We start from the raw sequence: 25,142 nt of genomic DNA on the forward strand, positions 1-25,142 counted from the left end.
GAAAGATGCACTAAAGGACACATCCAATGGAAATTTTATCATTCAGCTCAAATTGGTTCTTGAAGCACTTGCAGTGTGTGTTCTTTACAGTGTGTGTCAGCTGTACTGTTACTCAACACCTTGCACCACCTTATACTGTACACCAATGGACATTTAGTTTACTGAAAGGTTCAATTATGGCGAGTACAACCAATCAGTACTTCAGTATCTTCTTGAAATTTTTGTCAATCTCCTTAATTCAGGAAAATAAATCATTTATTAAAAATTACAAAAATAGACAGGTTTATTGTTTTATTCTTGAAATACTGCTCTATATATCACTATTATATAATGTCCTATTATTGTGCACATACAATACAGCAAAAATATTTACTGAATGACAAAAAAAAATCTGAAACCAAATCACTATTACATATTTAGAAGTAGTATTATCATGCTAGGTCATATAACCTATCCAGCACAATAATTCTGCATCTAAATCTACATTAATACATAATTGTTTTGCAATAATTTATATTCACACTGAGATTATTAATGAACACCAAATCCAGTTTTAAGAGCATATTTTATGAACACATGATATGGTATATGCCAGTGTTGGGAAACAGAAGCTCCTGGCTTATTATTCTCATAAAAATTACCAACTCTGTGCCCATGCAGTCACCCATCCAGTTACTGATCAGATCCAATGATGCTTAATGTGCCTGACTGAGCAATACACATCTAGCCAACAAGCCATGTTCATGGTTCCCATCTATAATGTTCAGTAACAACCGTTTAATTTCCAATAGTAGTAGTAGTAGCATACACTATGGCAAGTCATAATACCAAGAGGAACTACAACTGCTTCAAGAAATTACAAGCCTTGCTCAATATTTCTTATAAGAGGTAAATAGTCTCCAGGCCATAATGTTTTGGTAACTTCCCACATTACCTTGTATTCTTCCTACATTTTTATAGATTCCTGCTTAGTCTTTTTTAAGGAGACCCCCATCGAATATTTTCTACTGTTGCAATTCATTACTACATAAATAACTAATTACCTGGACTGGAGTTCTGGGGATGGTAAATGCAGTGCCTACAATGAAGGAAGGGTCAGTGCCTACACTCTGAAGGATGGGTGAAGATGTTGTTTCCTGGAGGAGAGTCATTTGAAATGTGATTGTTCAATCGTTAGGTCACTATCTTGATGGAAAACAGCTGATCAAAAAAAAAAACTTGATACGCATCACTCTGTTAGGAGTGAATTACAACATTATTAACCACTTGTTTTATTATTGCTGCAGCCTGTCGAGAACATCCTCTATGATGATTACTTTCCCGGGTAAGAATTAAAATCATGGGGATCCTACAGCACCTGGGAAATGGGAAGTAATTTTTATCCTATGAATACCAGCCCAAATTCCTTGGATCAAGAAGCATTTCTCTCCCCTTGAAGGAACACCTTGTATGCAAGTAGCTCAACATCATGCTATCATTATATATACAATGGAGGTACAACTTAGATGATTTGAAGCAGAACCGTTTGTTTTCCAGTTCTGAAAACACTTTCAAATAATAAACTTACAGCTTAGAGGAGCTTTATCACCCCAAGACAAATCTGTAGTTTAAAGGGTCGCCACAAGACAAACCTTGCCGATTTTTATTCAAATCCTTAAACAACACTAACAATGCAATCATAAAAATGTATTACACAGTTTATTCTTCACAATGGACTGGGAAGGCCTGCATGTACAGCTTCTTCAACTCCTTCAAAAAACAGACACTTCCTTAACTACTCGACCAATTGAATTAGGCGCCGTCTAGTGTATCATACTGGGCCCTTTCTTTTCCTCCTCTATATACATGACTTACCAAATGCCACCCATCATCTTAACCCTTTAACTGTGCCAGGTCTTGAAATTTTAATTCCTTGGTGTGTGGCAAAATTAAAAAAAAAAAAATCAAAATTTAAAGAAAACTTACTGTTTTATGGTGTGCTGAATTTGGCAAAAATATGATCATTCACTGGCAACAGCAGCATAAATGAGCATGGCAGTAATTATTTATATTTTACAATCTGACACCAAATTAAGGTTCAAAACAATGCTTAAAATGTCTAACATTATATATAGTGGCTTCTCATGGTATTAGATGTGTTTCAAGGTTTATCAGTTCTCTAAACTTGGGGGGATGCATATGCCTCGCATAGAACATGCAATATAAATTGGTACAAATAACTTTTCTTATTTCTTTTGACTGCTTTTGTCTTCTAACAGTGTAGGAGATCTTATATTACAATTATTTCAAAGTGTGATACTCTTCAAAACATGTAAACAAGTCACTGAGTTATCCAAGGGTAAATAAATCTACACAATGCACTGTTTATGTGCCTTGCCTCAGTAGTATATGGCCATGTGTTAAAAAAAAAAAGTGTAACCTCAGGACCACTGTAAAACATAAATGTATGCTATGTAAATAAACCAAAATAAAAACAGCTGACTTACAGAGGTACAGCATGGTATATCACACACCTTGATTACATGTCCTGGTAAGACATTATTACCCACGATTCAATAAATGAACGTAGGTGGCCGTCGATTACTTTTCCAAGGCATGACAATGTAGTGGGACACCCATGCAGTTGAACTGAGGCATTAAATAACACTGGGAAGCAAATCTGAAGGCACGTAAATTCCAAGTTTAGATATGCTGGCAACGGTTTGGTCTCCTGTCGAAACTTATGTTAGTCACAGTTAAAGGGTTAAGCCAATGTGCTTTGCTGATGACACTACCTGTCTTTTCTCATTACTCTGTCCCCATGACTTTAAAAACAATAGTTCAACATAACTAAATATGGGTCTACACCTGAATAACCAATCAACTCACCCTTAATGTATGAAAATTTCCATATGTATAAATTTTAGGTATAAACAATATCCACAATTAGATATCAAAAGTAATGAATCCAAAGTAGAGAAAAAAGATGAAGATTAGTTGTTAGGCTGGCACTATGCCTATTCATTCATACTAAAATATCTCTAAACCCCAACCAGGTCACTGCAAGTGCTTTACGCTCGTTAATGGTCTCCATAATCTTTGATCTTTAGGTGTCACTCATTTGTTATGATCGATGTCCCATGAAACTCACAGAGTGAGGAAGAAGAGGAGGAGGAGGAGAGAAGGAAAGAAGAAGCCACCCTACCTCGGTGGGAACTAGATGGTGTGTCCAAATAAAATTCTTAAGACTCCTGGAAAATAAAGGTCAATGTGACATCAGCTGTGATGTAGGTGCCCTTAAACCAACAAACTCTCATACCATTTTATTACAATACCACTGTATTTTTTGATTTATTACTTTCTCAACTGCTTTATCTTGAATGTATGTTTGTGCAGTAGAGGTGTGTTGAGTTCCTACATGTCTTATGTTTACCAATGCTAATGACAGGTGATGGTGTTGGTAGGTAATGGTGGTAGTAGCTGATACTGCCCATCACGTTTGTACAGGTACTGCACAGGGGTCACATCTACCCTCGTCCACACATTTCCACGTCGACAAGCAATGTCAAGTTCGATGCTTAAGTATGAAAAACTACTATTTTTGATGAAATACAAAATTAAAAACTTCTTTGGCACTTTTCAAAATTTCAGGAACTAGCCCTATTTTTCCTATATGTTCTGCAATCCCTGTAACTATATTTTTACTTGAAGAGAGGAAAACTGTGGGTTATTTAAATAACAGAAAAAGGGCAATGACTGGATTTCTGTACACTATGGGAAACTCAGGCAATGCCAATCATAACAAGTAAACACCACTGACAGACTGGAGGTGAGAGATATGTATCTTCTTTTCTTGAGGTAAGTGATGTGAAGGTGTGGCATATCCCAAGTGGGCTCTCCCAGGGTCCCACAGAAGAAATATAATACAGTAGCCATGATGGTAGGATTGCTGGTGTCTTTTGTCTGTCTCATAAATATGCAAGATTACAGGCATGTCTTGCTACTTCTACTTACACTTAGGTCACACTACACATACATGTACACGTTAATTTATACACACTCATCTGAGTTTTCTTTGATTTTATTTTAATAGTTCTTAGTCTTATTACTTTTCCTTTTATATCCATGGGGAAGTGGAATAAGAATCTTTCCTCCGTAAGCCATGGGTGTTGTAAAAGTCAACTAAAATGCCGGGAACAATGGGCTAGTAACCCCTTTTCCTGTAAAGATTACTAAAAAGAATAAGAAGAAAATCGTCAAAGTGGGAAGTCTGAATGTGCGTGGATGTTGTGCAAATGATAAGAAAGAGATGATTGTGGATGTAATGAATGAGAAGAAACTGGATATCCTGGCTTTAAGTGAAACAAAGCTGAAGGGGGTGGGAGAGTTTCAATGGAGAGGAATAAATGGGATTATGTCAGGGGTTTCAAATAGAGTCAGAGCTAAAGAAGGAGTAGCAATAATGTTGAAGGATAAGCTATGGCAGGAAAAGAGGGACTACAAATGTATAAATTCAAGGATTATGTGGAGTAAAATAAAGATTGGATGTGAAAAGTGGGTTATAGTAAGTGTGTATGCACTTGGAGAAGAGAGAAGTGTAGAGGAGAGAGAGAGATTCTGGGAAATGTTGAGTGAATGCATGGGGAGTTTTGAATCAAGTGTGAGAGTAATGGTGGTTGGGGATTTCAATGCTAAAGTGGGTAAAAATGTTATGGAGGGAGTAGTAGGTAAATTTGGGGTGCCAGGGGTAAATGTAAATGGGGAGCCTTTAATTGAGCTATGTGTAGAAAGAAATTTGGTAATAAGTAATACATATTTTATGAAAAAGAGGATAAATAAATATACAAGGTATGATGTAGCACGTAATGAAAGTAGTTTGTTAGATTATGTATTGGTGGATAAAAGGTTGATGGGTAGGCTCCAGGATGTACATGTTTATAGAGGGGCAACTGATATATCGGATCATTATTTAGTTGTAGCTACAGTTAGAGTAAGAGGTAGATGGGAAAAGAGGAAGGTGGCAACAACAAGTAAGAGGGAGGTGAAAGTGTATAAACTAAGGGAGGAGAAAGTTCGGGTGAGATATAAGCGACTATTGGCAGAAAGGTGGGCTAGTGCAAAGATGAGTAGTGGGGGGGTTGAAGAGGGTTGGAATAGTTTTAAAAATGCAGTATTAGAATGTGGGGCAGAAGTTTGTGGTTATAGGAGGGTGGGGGCAGGAGGAAAGAGGAGTGACTGGTGGAATGATGAAGTAAAGGGTGTGATAAAAGAGAAAAAGGTAGCTTATGAGAGGTTTTTACAAAGCAGAAGTGTTATAAGAAGAGCAGAGTATATGGAGAGTAAAAGAAAGGTGAAGAGAGTGGTGAGAGAGTGCAAAAGGAGAGCAGATGATAGAGTGGGAGAGGCACTGTCAAGAAATTTTAATGAAAATAAGAAAAAATTTTGGAGTGAGTTAAACAAGTTAAGAAAGCCTAGGGAAAGTATGGATTTGTCAGTTAAAAACAGAGTAGGGGAATTAGTAGATGGGGAAAGGGAGGTACTAGGTAGATGGCGAGAATATTTTGAGGAACTTTTAAATGTTGAGGAAGAAAGGGAGGAGGAAATTTCATGCACTGGCCAGGGAGGTATACCATCTTTTAGGAGTGAAGAAGAGCAGAATGTAAGTGTGGTGGAGGTATGTGAGGCATTATGTAGAATGAAAGGGGGTAAAGCAGCTGGAACTGATGGGATCATGACAGAAATGTTAAAAGCAGGGGGAGATATAGTGTTGGAGTGGTTGGTACTTTTGTTTAATAAATGTATGAAAGAGGGGAAGGTATCTAGGGATTGGCAGAGAGCATGTATAGTCCCTTTATATAAAGGGAAAGGGGACAAAAGAGATTGTAAAAATTATAGAGGAATAAGTTTACTGAGTATACCAGGAAAAGTATACGGTAGGGTTATAATTGAAAGAATTAGAGGTAAGACAGAATGTAAGATTGCGGATGAGCAGGGAGGCTTCAGAGTGGGTAGGGGATGTGTAGATCAAGTGTTTACATTGAAGCATATATGTGAACAGTATTTAGATAAAGGTAGGGAAGTTTTTATTGCATTTATGGATTTAGAAAAGGCATATGATAGAGTGGATAGAGGAGCAATGTGGCAGATGTTGCAAGTATATGGAATAGGTGGTAAGTTACTAAATGCTGTTAAGAGTTTTTATGAGGATAGTGAGGCTCAGGTTAGGGTGTGTAGAAGGGGGGAGAATACTTCCCGGTAAAAGTAGGTGTAATGTCACCATGGTTGTTTAATATATTTGTAGATGGGGTTGTAAAAGAAGTAAATGCTAGGGTGTTCGGGAGAGGGGTGGGGTTAAATTATGGGGAATCAAATTCAAAATGAGAATTGACACAGTTACTTTTTGCTGATGATACTGTGCTTATGGGAGATTCTAAAGAAAAATTGCAAAGGTTAGTGGATGAGTTTGAGAATGTGTGTAAAGGTAGAAAGTTGAAAGTGAACATAGAAAAGAGTAAGGTGATGAGGGCATCAAATGATTTAGATAAAGAAAAATTGGATATCAAATTGGGGAGGAGGAGTATGGAAGAAGTGAATGTTTTCAGATACTTGGGAGTTGACGTGTCGGCGGATGGATTTATGAAGGATGAGGTTAATCATAGAATTGATGAGGGAAAAAAGGTGAGTGGTGCGTTGAGGTATATGTGGAGTCAAAAAACGTTATCTATGGAGGCAAAGAAGGGAATGTATGAAAGTATAGTAGTACCAACACTCTTATATGGATGTGAAGCTTGGGTGGTAAATGCAGCAGCGAGGAGACGGTTGGAGGCAGTGGAGATGTCCTGTCTAAAGGCAATGTGTGGTGTAAATATTATGCAGAAAATTCGGAGTGTGGAAATTAGGAGAAGGTGTGGAGTAAATAAAAGCATTAGTCAGAGGGCAGAAGAGGGGTTGTTGAGGTGGTTTGGTCATTTAGAGAGAATGGATCAAAGTAGAATGACATGGAAAGCATATAAATCTACAGGGGAAGGAAGGAGGGGTAGGGGGTCATCCTTGAAAGGGTTGGAAAGAGGGGGTAAAGGAGGTTTTGTGGGCGAGGGGCTTGGACTTCCAGCAAGCGTGCATGAGCGTGTTAGATAGGAGTGAATGGAGACGAATGATACTTGGGACCTGACGATCTGTTGGAGTGTGAGCAGGGTAATATTTAGTGAAGGGATTCAGGGAAATCGGTTATTTTCATATAGTCGGACTTGAGTCCTGGAAATGGGAAGTACAATGCCTGCACTTTAAAGGAGGGGTTTGGGATATTGGCAGTTTGGAGGGATGTGTTGTGTATCTTTATATGTATATGCTTCTAAAGTATTGTATTCTGAGCGCCTCTGCAAAAACAGTGATAATGTGTGAGTGTGGTGAAAGTGTTGAATGATGATGAAAGTATTTTCTTTTTGGGGATTTTCTTTCTTTTTTGGGTCACCCTGCCTCGGTGGGAGACGGCCGACTTGTTGAAAAAAAAAAAAAAAGCCATAATAGTATTGGTAATTAATACTATTAATACTACTATAATTAATATTAAAATTTATAAAGGACCAGAACTAGAGAAACCCATAAGTGTTCCAGCAAATCCATTGGAAATACAACAGTTTTTAAAAGAATATTTAGCTAGTTGTGATTCCATGGAATGTAGCTTACCCCCAGCCCTACTAAACATGGGAAAATCTTCTTAATATACATACCTCTAACAGTGTTAATACTGAAATTCATAGAGCAAAACGATCGAAAAACATTAAGACCAACAAACCCACTGAGTACATTTTGGAGACAAAACTGCTTATGTTGTTAGTCTTATTATAGGAATTATTGGTATAGTACTGACATTATAGGTACAGTACTGCTTTTGTAAATAAAAATGATATGTAAAATTTCACCTAATATGTGATATCTAATCTATATAAGACCATCAAGTAAATCATATATTGACTGTTCGGGTAACAGATTATTTCTGTACTGATGAATGTGGGTTATTCAAATACATAAGACTAGATACAAAATATGTCATGATGTGACACGATGTGGTTCTCCTCATTTTTTGAGTGTCAGAACTGCATTAGTGACTGCCTCAGATATCAAAAGAACTGCATTAGTGACTGCCTCAGATATCAAAAGAACTGCATTAGTGACTGCCTCAGACATCAAATTAAACTGAGAGATGTAACTAGCATGGTTACTCTTGTATCTAAAATATACTTATTTAAAAATACATATGTCATGTTACAGATAAATGAAAACCTACTCGTGTAGCTTCCAAGAAAAGGGGCACTGAATTGAAAATTTTCATTGTGCACAATTCAAATTTAACTAAATTTGAAAAAAAAAAAAAAAAATATTAGAAATAGTCATACACATGTATTTAACCATCTTCAAGTCAAATATTATTTACTAGCCTTGCAATTATTAATGTTAACACTGAGCTGGATTTCACAACCACATTATACTTTGTATTTGTTTAAAATTATCACTGAAATTGTCATTTCTGGTTGCCTAATCACGATAAACATTTCCAAATAAACATATACTTACCTGTATATATTAACAGTATATTTGTAACACAAAACTGAACACAAGTGTGTTTACCATGTATAAAAACAAATGTGGTGCAGCTCTTCAACAATAAACAAGTTCTCACATTTACATAATTGTAAGCCACAAAAAATTCTCTCTCTTGGCGTAGAAAAGTATATATAATATATAACCCTCCATAAAGTAACATAAATGGCTATCGTTGATTACCTTTGCCTCCATTCTAGAAACATGTAACAATATATGTATATATATACAGTCTGCATGGAAAATTATGATGCATGCTGCAGGACAAACTTTTGATCATTGTAACATATGGTAAAAGATGGTTGAAGTCTGGACTTTCTAGAAATCTCGGGAACAACTCGTACTCCAGTTGCAAGTGGGGACATGCAGCTTCAAGAGCGGTCTCATCCACTTCTTGGTCAAACTCTGCACTATGTCCAGTAAAACTCAGATGATGGCATACCTGATGGATAATGTTAGAAGAGGTCAGTGTTTTATTCTCCATTTCACAGCTGCTCCACCTCTGGAACACAGAACAGAACACTGTTCTCATTTAACATTATTATCCATCAAGTCTGCCATTAACTGAGTTTCAGTGAATATAGTGCAGAGTTCAACCCAAAAGTGGATGAGCCCAGCTGTATGTCCCCACTTCCAACTTAAGTATGAAAGTCGAAACTTCAGCCATCTGCTGCCACTTTTCATTGATCAAAAGCTAGTCCTGCAGACGGCATTATAACTTTCCACACAGGCTCTCTCTCTTTCTCGCACACATTTACATGCATGTGTGTTGTGCATGTGCACCATGCACAACACACGTCAGAGTGCAAGGCGGAAAAGTGTAAACTGCTACGAAAGGTGAGGAACCTATGGAGCGATAGGAGGAAATACTTATGAAATAGGAATCACGAACAGGTGGAAACACAGTAGGTGGAGGTGTAAAAAGAGGCCTACTCACTCACACAGTGTGTATGTATGTGTAAGTGATAGAAGATAACTCTCATGAAGCAGTCAGATTACTTACAAATACAGCCTCTGCTCACTTAGCAACGTACTCGTTTACCGACAACTCGGACTTACGGTAGGCTCTCTGACTTGACCAGTATGCATACTTAAATAATGTATATTAGAGCTGATTTCCTCTATTCTGTTTATTACAATATACAGTACACTACTGTATAAACATTTAAAAATACACCAGAAATGTTACAGATGGTGCAAAAGTGACATTAAAACAATATCAAAGATGGCTGACACAAACCCACTACCATTATAGTATGCTCCTCACTTGGCGACGAATTCGTTTACCAACATGGTCTTAGGAACGAAACTCCATCGTTAAGTGAGGAGAGGCTGTACATAGATCAATACATAAAATGGGAACTTCTGTCACAGCAGTAGCCAACATTCATCTAATACAGAATACTTCCATACAGAATACACAATATAATACATTCACTCGTACAAAAAGCTATACAAGTTGACACTCCATAAAGAAGTACAGTATATTGGAATCTTGGTTGACAAAATAACTGCCATACAGTACATCTATAAAAATAATAAAATAATATGTACCATTCTACACATTCTTTACATTAATTGAGGCTTTGCCAAGCACACTCATAACAATGATGTTATCTCAAAGGTGCTATCTCAATCAAGTCAGTAAATAATTGCTGGAAGATTTCTGCATAATTTAAAAAAACAGCAGAAATTGTAATGCTGAATTGCCTTTTGAAAATTACTTTTCAATACTTAACTTAGCAGTTTTAAGTACAGTACTAGTTTTAATCTACTAGAAATGCTTTCCACAAAACAATAGACTTCCCCCCAAAATTATTGTATCACAGTAGATCATCAGATAACACAGTAGTTAAGTTCCCCAAAAAATGTTTAAACCAAACTGAAGAATGTGAGGAAAAACAGGGTTGTGTTCATGCCCCCCCCCCCCAAAAAAAAGCCAACCAAATTTTTTATAGGTCTCAAAATTTAAAAAAAAAAATCATAATAATGTAATTGAAGGCTGATGTGATGATACGAGTCAAAAATTCTGCAACCATATCTCTGCTAGCAGAGAAAGCTACTATACTGTTTGGTTGTCTTACTTGTGGCAACTGTGTGGGAGTTATTAACATATATATAAACAGAGCCGTAAGCCTCGCTATGTAGCCTCACTGCCAGGTCCTCCAACCTTCACACACCATACCCAACCCCAACACCTATCTGTCACACCTCTCTGCCCATGCATTCCAGCCCTCACCCACCCCACCACACACATGCCATTAACCTCCTGCCCATACGTTGGAGGGCAGAACAGCTGTGAACTGACACTCGCCCAACATCAGGCTCCCACTTTCACTCATCTCCCATAACTGCCCTTCACTCATACTCCCCCTCCACACTTCCTCCTCCATGCTTTCTCAGACCTCACCCCAACACCCTTGCACCCACCTCTCTTCCAAACACTCGACCTCACCTGCATATCCCCACCCACCTGCCTCTACCCATCCCCACACCAGTGCCCATCTGACCATATGCTACAGAGCCAAATGGGATATACAACAGGTGAAAGGGACTGTGGGATGTCAGTGACAGCATGCATCAATGGGCCACTCTCACTCCTTCACTCACCCTTCTCTGCCCAGTACCTTGTCCTCAATCTATCTCACATGCTCCCACCCACTAGCTCTCACATTTCCACCCAGTATCTCACACATTCCCACCTAGTATCTCACACATTCCCACCCACTAGCCCATAAGACAATGGACTCATCCTGAGGATCATTGTGCGGCACGTGCCACATTTTTCCCTACATGCACTCCATGGTGTTAACCAATCTTAGTGGTATGTACACCAAAAATATGCTGCAATTTTGCAAAATATGTTAACAGAAAAATGTGTTGACAGACTGAGTGTTATCGAATGATCTACCATACATAGTACATAATTCTTTAAACTGTATCAATTTTAGTTTTTTAAGTTTGAATCTGTATATATTTTTAAAATTAAATACATGTAGTTTTTGAAGGTCATTTTGTCAAAATCTAAATGATAATGTCAAAGTTTCCTAATACAAATACATACAGGTAGTTTTACTAAATCACATGTTGTAACAATTTTTTTTTAAATTTCACAGGCTTGACTCGGGATCTCCCATAGGGCCTATAGTCACAATTAAAATCACTAGCAAAAATCACTGTTTAGCTACCTTAAATAAAAAGCATTTTGCTATTTTTAAATTTTACAAAATCTTCTATAATGATTTACTGAGTCAACTACAGTATCAACTTCCACAAGACAGTCGTCATTGTTATTGCGTAGTTGTATTTTTCATCTGGAATACCACTAAACAAAATATGCTTATCATAATGCATACCAAATAAGAAAATATTTTTTTCACATGACTACACAAAGTTTTGATACTGTTCTAGAACTGTTATTCAATCCTTCTGAAGATTTATGGACAGAGCCAACATCCACTTCTGGCAAGACGAGTGATCTGTAAAGTGCCTGTGAATCGGCGAAACTATATCTTGTATTTTCACTGGATAAACTCTGAGAGCTTCCCAGGAGTTTATGATCTTTAGTTTTCTTACCTTTATTAGCATTTAAACTTTTTGACATGTGACCTATCCTTAAGGAACCTCCAAAATTTCTAGACAAATCTGTTAGCTCCTCCTTCAGATCTCCTTTACAAGAAATTCTCTTCACTGCTTCAAGGTTATCATTTTTCAGATGTGTTAAATGGGATTTCATGCTTGATAATGCCACTGAAGTATTCAGAGAATTTTCTTTACCACTGGAGACAGATGACAATGGGGCAAGTCCAATTGTTTCAGAGTCATCAGATGGGTGTATCACTATAAAGTTTCGTTTAATTGTACCATCAATTACCATACTACGAACACCAATTCTTTTCCCAAAGGTATCGATCTGACCATCAACTTTTGAATCAGTATTAACACCAGAATTTATAACTGTATGATCTTTCCCTTCAAATCTTAATGCAGATCCTGTGACTTTATCTTTTCCTGCTTTGGAATTCAGAGATGAAATACTTTTACTCTTCTCTCCTCTAAAGGAGAAAGAGAAAAATTTTGATGTCTCTTTATGCTTTGAGGTGGGTGATGCAGACCTTGTTCCCTTTGGATAAGACTCTTGTATTTCCTCATCCGATGGAAGAACTAATGACGAATGGCATTGTATGTTTGTGTTTTTTTCTTTAGGCACTCTAGGGGGCCGCCTGGGGCTTCGCTTTGGTGGCGTGGGACTTCTGAGTGGCAGGTCAAGAAGGCCACTGTGATTTTCTAGATATTTACTTACATCTTCTACACTGTCCCCCTTAAGAAACTGAGGACTCTCATTCAGTGAACAGTTTTCAATTAAAGGAGGTGAAGATTTAATAAGATTTTTATCTTCATGCTTTGAAGGTGTATTTAATACTGAAAATTGCTTGGCATCATCTTGTTTCTGTGCCAATTCCTGATTTGAATTTTCAGATATTTCACACATGGGCTTTGCTCGTGTAAGCAGTGGTGAATTTGCATCAATGAATGTTACATCATCATCATCACCAAATTTCAATATGTCAGTGGTAAGGACATTCTTTATATCTGAACTAGGACCCTTGTCTGAATCATTGCTATGAGGATCATCCACAGATTCAACTATCTTTAATTCTACATATTTACACTCATCATACAATTTATCTTTATAACTATCTGAATAACAAGATTTAGCTTGACTTTCATGCAACAACTTATTTAATGAGGAAGACTGTTCAACATAAGCTCTTAGAACAGCTTCATGATCTATCTCAGGACAGTGTGGCTTTACAATGTCATTTAAATCATGAGATTCATAAGCTTTTGAATTATTGTCTTTGGGGTATACTTTACTTTGGCTTCCATTAATATTCCCCTTACTCTCATTGTACAATGTGTCATGCTGACTGTCATGTTCAAATTTTGGTGATACCTCCTCTTCAGGAATTCCCTCAGTCTCTCTACTTTTGACAACTAAACTTCCATTCTCACATTTTGACTCAGGATCTATTTCTCCTGTTTTTCTTTCACTCTTCGCCTGATTTCTTTCATTTTCACAATTTTTTGTGTCCACTTCCTCGTGACCCTTGTTCCTCTGTATGGGCAAGTCATAATGGCTGAAGCTTTTCCTGTTCTCACACTCCTGAACCCGTAATCCATTAATGATCTTCTCGTTTTTCTTTATCTGTGTTAAATCTGCTTGACTCTCAGTTTCATTATCATTTATTGAGGTTTTATTTTTTGATATTGAGCTTTCTTTTTCCCTTAGTGCCACTTCTGCAGAATTCAAAAGGTTTTTGTTATCAAGCTCATCTTCAGTCTCTGTATCTTCCTCATCACTTTCCTTGGATTCTATTAGCGTATAGTCACTAACTGATGACCTTCCCAGTATAGACGGCACTTGTTCCCCTACAGTTGAGAGCTCACCATTTGAACTGCGGGACCGTCGGACAATGATAGGAGTGTTGCCGTACTGACTAACAGCTGATGATCTGCGTGTTCCAAATGAAAGATAATTCCTGGGGTTGTTATCCTCCTGGGATTGCTGTAAATGCAAATGTAAATTTAAAAATGTTGGCTAATCACTAGTAAATTTACTAGGTATCGGGAAACGGATGGAAAAAAAAAAAAGCCTGGTGTTAAAAGTCACAAATAACCTACCTGAATGATATGGAAATGAAATGTCAAAAAGAAAAATACATAAAAGGTTATGAAAATCTCCAATAAAGTAGGTGCTATGTCCTAACTTAATGAAAAAAGATTACCCCAATATTACTTTAATGCCAATGAACAAATTTTTATGGACTCTCAAAAACGAATAAAAAAAATGCTGCAGGATTAATTATGCATAAAATTATTTTGTCAGAGATCACTCTGACAAAATAATTTTAACTCAGTTTCAAATCTACTCTAACGTCAGAAATATTAAATAATGCATACATGTATATACTCGTACTTAACTATTTAATTTGACAATATGAATTCAGACCCAAAAAAAAATACAAATGACATTGTAATAAAATTTTTAGACAGCATAGTAATCAGCACCTGATAAGAACAAATATACAGCTGGATTATTTAGTGCCCTAGGAAAGTACTTTGATAATGCAGACCATAAACATTCTTCATAAACTAAAGCAATAGAGATCACTCAAGCTATTTCATACAATCTTACTCAAGTGACAAGCATCAACACTTAATCATAAATCACTCTACTCTACCAACAAACCCAGGCCTCCCCTAGAGTAGCATTCTAAGTCTTCTCCTCTTCCTCTCTTATAAATCAATGACCTAAGAAGTGCCACCCAACAACTCAGGCCAACATTATTTGCAATGATACTACTGATGTCTTATTAAATTCAAACATTATTACTTTAAACAGCATAATAAATGATTACTGAAAATACACATTACCAAGAATATGCTGTTTAGCAATGACCAAATAAACACTAAAATAAATGTCATATAAATAGAAAGCAAAAAAATGGCAAATTTCAAGGCATACATCTGAACAACAAACTGAAGTACAAGTACTCACATCAAACATGTTGCAAAAGAATATAAAAACCTGCAGGTATGTTTACAAAGATTCACTACCTTGCTCTAGACTGCTTTCCTTATAATTATTATTACATTAATGGGGAAGTGCTCAACCTATACAAGTCATACAGTGCCAGGGAAATGGAAAGCAATCAGATTAGATCCAAAGAAAGAGGGCAATTCCAATTCTTTGAATCAAGAGCCCTTAAGTGGCATTGAGGCACCTAACTTGAAGGTGCTTACTCTATGTTACACTTTCTTACCCAATACTACACATTTATCTATCAGTACCACAGGTAGTATCTGTACATAGGGAATCAATAATTGTAAAATACTGTACTTTAAACCAATTATCTGACAGCAGGAGTCAACCAAAAGAACAATAACAAACTCTAGCATTAAACATACACCACCTCTATTCAAAGTTTTAAACATACTAAAACATACAAGCCATCCATACATTCTACTGTTCAGGACCTTGAACTTTAAGTGTGCTAAATCCAGACTTACCAGTAAGTCTCTTCCTAGAGAGCTGCAACAGAACTCATGAGCATCACACAAGATAAATTACCTATATGATATTCAACACACATCTGAATCTCTGTGGAAACTATGTAAAAAAGGGACTAAAGTTTTTAATTTCCTATCAGAAAAATTACTTTTATACATTATTCTATAGAGGAAGTAAATTAAAAGTGAACACTGATAAGAGCAAAATGATGAGGGTAACAAATGGGTTAGGTAATAAAAGACTGGATATCAAACTGGAGGGAGTATGGAGGAAGCAAATGTGTTCAGATATTTGGGAGTGGACCTGTTGACAGCAGGGGATAAGAAAGATGACATGAACCACAGAATTGATGAAGGGAAAAAAGGTGAGTGGTGCACTGAGGTATCTGTGGAGACAAAGAATGTTATCCATGGAGGCAAAGAGGGGAATGTATAAGAGTATAGTGGTACCAACACTTTTATATGGGTGTGAAGCTTGGGTTGTGAATGTTACAGTAAGGAGGAAGTTGGAGGCAGTGAATATGTCATGTCTGTGGGCAATGTGTTGTGTAAATATTATGCAGAAAATTTGTAGTTTGGAAATTAGGTGTGGAGTTACTAAAAATATTATTCAAATGGCTGAGGAGGGGTTGCTAAGGTGATTTAGTCATTTAGAGAGGATGGAGCAAAATAGGATGACTTGGAGGGTGTATAAATCTATAGTGGAGGAAGGCAGGGTATGGCCTGTCTTAGGAAGGGATAGAGGGAGGAGGTAAAGGTGGTTTTGTATACAAGGGGCTTGGACATACAGCAGGCATGTGTGAGCATGGTTTTTGGGACTTGATGAGCTGTTGTAGTGTGACCATGGTAACATTTTCAGAAGGTATTCAAGGAAACCGATTAGTCGGACTTGAGCCCTGAGGTGATAAATACAATGCCTGCACTCTGAGGGGTGGGGATATTTTTTCTGTTTGGAGGGACATCTGAACTGTTGTATTTACGTGCCTCTGGAAGGACAGTGACAGTGTGATTGATGATGAAAGTGTTTCTTTTTTGGGTCACCCTGCCTCGGTGGAAGACAGCTAGTGTTAAAAAAAAAAAAAATAAAAAAAAAATAAACTTATCACTTAATTTTTCTTCCTATTTTTTTTTTTACTTAACTCTGGTATTGCTGTGTGGTGAAACCTCGATACAATGGACTAATACTGTTGGAGGTAGTGTCTGTTTTAACAAAAAATCTACTGAATCAAGGTGCCCAACACAGCATACTAGGTCAGCTGCACCAGAAGGTTACCAGACATGGACAAATGTTTCATGTAGCATTTAGTCCACTGCCTGGATAACACTATAAGATACATAAAGAATAAACTGTAACATAGTGCTGAATAGTAGTTTCTGGACCGAACTCCAATATTTTTTGTATAAGAGTCTCGAAACTCATCAAAGGTACATATATCAAAGATATGACCATACAATTACGTGGTTAACATTAGCCCTTTGAGGGTCGAGAGGCCCTCTCCCAAACTCGTTCTCAGGGTTGAAAAATTTTCGAAAAAAAAAAAAAATTATTTTTTTCTTATGAAATGATAGAGAATCTTTTTCCGATCATAATGACACCAAAAGTATGAAATTTGATGAAAAACTTATGGAATTATGCTCTTGCGAACTTAGCAGTCTCAAAGTTGGCAATTTCACCCACTTTGGGTGCTATTTTTGGCCAATTCCATTGTTGCAGTTGACTAAAATCATAGCTATTTCCCTAGAACTCCATTTGTTCTATCGATTGAGTACAAGAATCCGCCCATTTACTGATTTCAACTACCCAATAAAGTGGTTGGAAATTGGCAATTTGGGCAATTTCACACAAATTTCAAAAGATGCCAATTTCAAAATAGGGTTCAAAATAAACAAGACAGACATTCATGGCATTAAAATAACATTTTATCTGTTCATTAGTCACGTTTCTAGGCCCCTTTTACATTACTTTTGCTTTCCATTTTGAATTTTTATTCTCACAGAAAATAGAAAGTTTTCGGTTATGTATACTACTGCATCATTGTAAAAACAGTATAAATGATATCAGAGCACTTATGAAAGAATATCTGAGTCACCAGTTGACGTGTATTGGATGCGCGGCTTGATTTGTTTACTCTTGAATATCGGCAAAAATCGATAATTTTAGCTATTTTGAGCTCAATTTCAAGGTACTTGTCATCGTGAAACCAATCAAAATCATCTCTAATTCTGTAATATATCTTCCATTCCATCAAATGAGGCCAAGGAAACGAGAATACGACCATAAATACCAAACGAAAATTCACTAGAAAGTCGCTGTTTTAAACCAAAAACACAGTCGAAGTTCTTTTTTTTCTCATTATGCACAGCGTGCTTCAGGATTTTTTTATACTGTGCACACTGACCACACAGACCCATTCTTTCATATGTAGGCCTGCCAGCTTTCTTCTACCAGATTTGAAGGCGCTAGAATTTAGGCATACAAGTACGTGACCGACCCTGGCTGCAATGACGTACTTGTACGTGACCAACCCTCGAAGTGTTAAGAAATGTAATGTAGTAATGAGATGCTATTATATGCTCACTTAATTTTTTGACAGTTTCTCTTTAAATATCACTCTGAACTGGCTTCTGTTGACACACAAAAGAACAACTCAACCACAAGAGAGATTTGTGCATAGGTAATCAAATGAAACTATTTGAATGAAATCCTACAGTTAGTTTTCATTATGAGTGCCATGTGCCAAATGAACTGAAAAATGGCACTTGGCTTGATTTTTAACACTCTGCAAATAGCACTTTAAACTGGTTTATAAATATGTTCAGAGGAAAAACTTGAATGAAAGAAGGGATCTAGGCATGCGAATTACAATGAACAGTGATTATGTGCGAATGATGGTGAAAGTGTTGAATGATGGTGAGAGAGTTTCTTTCTTTTTTGGGTTACCTTGCCTCAGAGGGAGATGGCTGACATGTTGAAAAAAAAAATATTCTGAATGAAATCTTGTGTTAAATTTTTATTCTGAGTAGTGCCAAAGGAAAATTTTGAGACTAAATGATGAATGAAGACTATGAGTGTATATAGGGAATAACAAACTGAGGCAGGCAGGACCAACAATGAAAACAGACAGGTCCTGGACATGACCACTCTACCAACTGAGTAAACTATACATTAATATTCTGCCAAAAATGCTGTTCTGCATCTACTTTGGGTTTCACAGTTGTACTGTACTCATTGCAATGCATTTCAGAAATATCATATTATTTCCTAGTACGGGTACTGTGAAAATTTCTCTTGTTCTGGTATACGATTTGAGCAGTAATACAAACTAACCTTGAACAAGAGTAAGGCTGTATCTTTATAACGTTGCTTGATGCCTCTCGCATCTTCTGGATATGTACAGTTACGAGACTCTTCTAATAACTCTTTTATTCTGGTCTCAGCAGACACGCTGTCCACCATTTTTGTTTATATCCGTCATACTGATACACTGAAAAATAACAAATTACCAAGTTAATCAACCAAACATAGGTATGAGCTTGTGCTGACTGCAAACCACTAAAACTGTGCTCTCGCTTGACACAGCCTTTCTCACCCACTTGAGGAAAATTAACTGAAGAAGACAAGTTAGAACCCCATTATTATCTGTGCTATAATAAGATCAAAATAAATATACAATCAATTGGAATGTAAAACTACTGTAACCTCTTTGTATGGCTCATAATAAAAATTTGAATTTGAAATGCACAGAAATTAAAAAAATCCTATGAGCAGCAAGATTGTGAAAAAAAAAGCACTCACAGATTGAAAGAACAACTTTATAAATTCAAAAGACTAAAATGAATGAAATCTTATAAAATCTAAAGATTTTATAGTGTGTTCAAGATGGAGAAAAAATAATCACTCATCAGCAACAACTGCATAAATGTGCCAGCTAATTTAACCCTTTCACTGTTGAGACCCTGGCTCACAAACTTGTTCACAGTGTCGAAGAATTTAAAAAAAAAAAATTTCTTATGAAATGATAGAGGATCTTTTCATGACAGTAATGACACCAAAAGTATGAAATTTGATGGAAAACTTATGGAATTACGCTCTTATGAAGTTACCGGTCTCAGTGATATTTACGCATCGCCGATTTTGCTCACTGCGAGTCCTTTTTTCAGCCAATTCCATTGTTCCAGTCAACCAAACTCACATCTATTTCGCTAGAACTACATTTGTTCTATCGACTGAGTACAAGAAAGCACCCATTTACCGATTTCAACTACCCAATAAAGTACGTAATCAGAACTTGGTAATTTGGCCAATTTCATACACAAAATGGAGTCCAGAATTAACAACACAAACATTCTTGGCACTAAAATACCATTTTCTCTGTTCATTAGTCATGTCTCCAGGCCCCTCTATTATTATGCTTGCTTTCCATTTTGAATTTTTATGCACACAAATCATAAAAGATTTACTGTTATGCAGACTACAGCATTATTGTAAAAATGGTATAAATAAGATCAGTGCATTTGTGAAAGCATACACCTACCATCCGACTTACGACCACTCGACTTACGACCGTGTTTTTTATGCCAAATTTCTGGGAAATAAACAACTATTTGTGTTGTACACAGTGTTTATCCTAAACCTTACAGTATAAAATACAGTACTAACAACATAAAAAGTAAAGTAAAACATGACATACCAAAATAAAACAATAAAATAAAGTCATTACAAAAATGTTTTGTTGATATTCAGTAGTAAAGTTCGACTTACGACCATTTCGGCTTACGACCGGTTTCTCTGAACCGAACTCGGTCGTAAGTCGGATGGTAGGTGTATTAGGCCCACCAGTTGACGTGTATTGGATGCGTGACGTCATCTGTTTACTCTTGAACATCGGCAAAAATCGAATATTTCCGCTAATTTGAGCTCAATTTCAAGGTAATTTCAGTCCATAAACCATTCAAAATCACCTCTATTTCTGTAATATGTCTTCCATTCTATCAAATGAGATCAAGAAAATGAAAATACAACCATAAACGTCATACAAAAATACACCACAAAGTAGGTGTTTTAAACCAAAAAAACAGTTGTTTTTTTTTTTTTCATTATGCACTGTGTGCTGCAGGATTTTTTAAAACTGCACACACTGACCACTCAGACCCATTCTCTCATATGTAGGCCTAACAGCTTTCTTCTGCAACACTGGGAGCTGCTAGAATTTTGGCATAACATTACGGCACCAACACTGGCTTGCAAGCCGCAATATTACGGCACCGACAGTGAAAGGGTTCAAGTTTTACAATCTGACACCAGATTATGATTGTTTCCAGTTTTTATTGGATTTAAATTTAACACTAGTTTCTTATGATATCAGACGTACTGTAATTCAAGGTGTTTTAGTACTTTAAGCAGGGAAAACACACAGCCCAATATTGCTCCACACCTGAAGTATACCTGGAAAGGATTTAGGGGCTCAATGCCCTCGTGGCCCAGTCTGAGACCAGGCCTCATGGTGGAATCAGGGTCTGATCAACCAGGCTGTTGCTGCTGGTTGCACGCAAACTGACGTACAAACCACAGCCAGGCTGGTCAGGTACTGACTATAGGTGTTTGTCCAGCGCCTTCTTGAAGACAGCCAGGGGTCTATTGGTAATCCCCCCTTATGTATGCTGGGAGGCAGTTGAATAGTCTTGGGCCCCTGACACTTATTGTGCTGTCTTTCAGTGTACTCGTGGCATCCCTGCTTTTCAATGAGGGAATGTTGCATCTTCTGACGAGTCTTTTGCTTTCATAGGGAGTGATTTTTGTGTGCAAGTTTGGTACTAATCCCTCTAGGATTTTTCGAGTGTATATTATCAAGTATCTCTCTTGCCTGTATTTCAGGGAATACAAATCAAGGGACTTCAACAGTACCCTGTAATTCAGGTGCCTTATTGTACTTATGTTTGCCCTGTAAGTTCTTTGTGCACTCTCCAGGTCAACAATTTTGCCTGCCTTGAAGGGGGTAGTTAGTGTACAGCAATAATCCAGCCTAGAGAGAACAAGCAATTTGAAGAGAATCACCATGTGCTTGGCATCCCTAGTTTTGAAGGTTCTCGTTATCCATCCTATCATTTTTCTAGCAGATGCTGTAGTCTTTGAAGGCACGATCCTCTGACATTATCGCTCCCAGATCCTTCACATTACTTTTTGCTCTATTGTATGGTTAGAATTTGTTGTATACCCTGATACAGTTTTAATTTCCACACAGAATATACACTATAGAGTGCAAAAAATCATGAACAAGCCATATTTTTGCATAGCAAATATTTTTTTTTTCTATTTTTTACTGCTCTGGTCTTCTAACAATATGTACAAGGAATACCAGTGATATTACAATAGTTTCAAGGAAATGAGACAATGTTTGACAACAGTGGGTTATCCTAGGTTAATTATTTTTGTTATATATACTGTGTTTAGGTTTGAGGAAGTACCCTGGGTTATGTAAATATAACGTAATTTCTGTGTGTCCATGAAACCAATGTGCCTTCAATACCACTGTAAAACTTATATTTACAAGGACATCTTATGCTGTTACAATTGCTTCACAAAGTAATACTCATGGAAATAAGTCACAGTGTTTGACTTTATTGGGTTATCCCAGGTTAAATCAGCATAGTGTGCTTATTGCCTCAATTCCATTGCTAGTATCATGAAGCTGCAATAAATCTGGAATAATTAAGGCATCTTCCTGGCAGTTCCACACCCTGTTTGTTGGTAGGGAAGCTGGTGGAGGAACAACAGGTCCTGGTTTCACTCTTTACTAATGCTAGTTAAGCAGTGTTACTCCATAATGCACTGAGTGAACCCACCTGGTCCTAGATTTTTTTCAAAGGCACGAAGAGGTTATTGGAAATCCAAACAGTTGAGCTGAGATAAAAAAAATGCTGACAGATGGTATATTTGATGGCATGAAATATTGTGCCAACTAGCACACCACAGTCATCACTGTGTACTAGTATGTTAGACACAATTAAAAGGTCTTTTAACCTTTTAATTCATCGATATATTTATGCATATTCATGTTATGCATGCATCATTGGCTCACACTTGTTTCATTGAGATTTGACAAGAATAGTAGATTTAATATCAACACTGATCTATTAGCCATCATTAGACACTTTTCTGGTGCTCTTCAATATTTTTCCAGGTGGCTGTATCGAAATCAATCTAACCAGTGGAGGAGAGAGGAAGAGAACACAAAGAAGAATACAAAGAAGGACTACAACAATATAACAGATAATTCTGGATTTAACCAATTCTGTCCACTGTTTCTGGATGTTATCAGACTACAGATTTTGTCTCTTAAATCCAAAATCTGTTAAACCCGGGGTCCATTAAAGAAGGTTGTCTTGCAGTAGATTTTTTTTTTCCTGTGTCATTTTTGGAATACTTCTGTTAATGGGAGAGATTTCCAGATGGTGTGTTTCTTAGTTTGTATATGATCAAGGTGAATGCTATGTCACCATCGTTGCTTGTCTAGAACTGTCTCTTGGCAGATAGACTGGAGTCACTCTATCCATTGGCATGTGGATGATCCATGAATCATTGCTGCATCACAGTGAAAGCTGACTTCATAATCAATGGAAAGTAGGGGCCAAAGGTACCACAATGGATAGGTAGGTGCTGGTACTGAGTTCGAGTAACAAGTGGTTGCTCCAATGTGATTCCGAGTTCTGAGGAGGAGCCGTAGCTGTTCAAGGGCCAGTAGAGTTGTAGTCACAGATGATGCGAAAGAAAAGGTAATGTCTCATTCATCATTAAGTAAAAACAAAAAGAAATGGAGTTATGCTCCAAGAATAAACAAAAAGAAACTACACAACCATCATGAACTAGTCACATCATCTGTGACTACTATTATTTGCTATACACCATTTCTTACCAAACCTGGTGACATATACCAGGACAGCACCTCCAAAACTGACTGAGCAATGCCCAGAAAAACTGCCTGCTTAGACAAGAGTATAAACTACGCATTTGTCTCTCAGCTAATAGAGGTGGTGCATAAACCAAACTGAAAAGCAGGAGCTATACACCTTCTGCTGCCACTCCTGCATCCATAGGCCACCTCCAGCAATACTTTCACCATCAGAGGTCCTGCTAGCTGGTCACCCAATGTGGCCTAAAATCCCATTTCCACTGGGTGGAGTGATGTAACCACCACAGCACTACCAGTGGAACCACCACAGCACTACCAGTGGAACCACCACAGCACTACCAGTGGAACCACCACAGCACTACCAGTGGAACCACCACAGCACTACCAATGCAACCACCACAGCACTACCAGTGGAACCACCACAGCACCAGTGGAACCACCACAGCACTACCAGTGGAGCCACCACAGCACAACCAATGTAACCATGACAGCACTACCAATGCAACCACCACAGCACTTCCAGTGGAACCACTACAGCACTGCCAGTGGAACCAGTATAGCACTGCCAGTGGAACTGCCACAGCACTACCAGTGGAACCACCACAGCACTACCAGCAAAACTGCCACAGCACTACCAGTGAAACCACCACAGCATTTCCAGTGAAACCACTACAGCACTGCCAGTGGAACCAGTATAGCACTGCCAGTGGAACTGCCACAGCACTACCAGCAAAACCGCCACAGCATTTCCAGTGAAACCACTACAGCACTACCAGTGGAACTACCACAGCACTACCAGTGGAACCACCAAAGCACTACCAGTGGAACCACCACAGAACTACCTGTGGAACCACCACAGCACTACCAGTTCAACCACCACAGCACTACCAACGCAACCACCACAGCACTACCAACGCAACCACCACAGCACTACCAACGCAACCACCACAACACTACCAATGCAACCACAACACTACCAATGCAACCACCACAGCACTACCAGTGGAACCACTACAGCACTGTCAGTGGAACCACTACAGCACTGCCAGTGGAACCACTACAGAACTGCCACAGCACTACCAGTGGAACCACCACAGCACTGCCAGTGGAACCACTACAGCACTGCCAGTGGAACCACTACAGCACTGCCAGTGGAACCACTACAGCACTGTCAGTGGAACCACTACAGCACTGCCAGTGGAACCACTACAGCACTGCCAGTGGAACCACTACAGCACTGTCAGTGGAACCACTACAGCACTGTCAGTGGAACCACTACAGCACTGCCAGTGGAACCACCACAGCACTGCCAGTGGAACCACTACAGCACTGCCAGTGGAACCACTACAGCACTGCCAGTGGAACCACTACAGCACTGCCAGTGGAACCACTACAGCACTGCCAGTGGAACCACTACAGCACTACCAGTGGAACCACTACAACACTGCCAGTGGAACCACTACAACACTGCCAGTGGAACCACCACAGCAATACCAGTGGAACCACCACAGCATTTCCAGTGAAACCACTACAGCACTACCTAAGGAACTACCACAGCACTACCAGTGGAACCACCAC

The 25,142-nt window shown here is 38.0% G+C and overlaps 1 protein-coding gene across 2 annotated transcripts in view; it reads right to left on the reverse strand.

Annotated features, from left to right (window-relative positions):
* Nucleotides 1-274: 274 nt before the first annotated feature.
* LOC128691733 (myosin-2 heavy chain) overlaps nt 275-25,142 on the reverse strand; it is a 34,163-nt gene continuing 9,295 nt past the window's right edge. For both annotated transcript variants that reach the window (XM_070088891.1, XM_053780635.2), the window contains exons 2-3: nt 18,983-19,139; nt 275-14,149 (exon numbers count right to left, since the gene is read on the reverse strand). In XM_070088891.1, the coding sequence (XP_069944992.1) occupies nt 11,957-14,149; nt 18,983-19,111 (2,322 nt within the window). In that variant the 5' untranslated portion in view covers nt 19,112-19,139 and the 3' untranslated portion in view covers nt 275-11,956. The remainder of the gene's footprint in view (nt 14,150-18,982; nt 19,140-25,142) is intronic.

This window comes from Cherax quadricarinatus, chromosome 26, assembly GCF_038502225.1.
Source record: "Cherax quadricarinatus isolate ZL_2023a chromosome 26, ASM3850222v1, whole genome shotgun sequence".
Classification (NCBI taxonomy): domain Eukaryota; kingdom Metazoa; phylum Arthropoda; class Malacostraca; order Decapoda; family Parastacidae; genus Cherax; species Cherax quadricarinatus.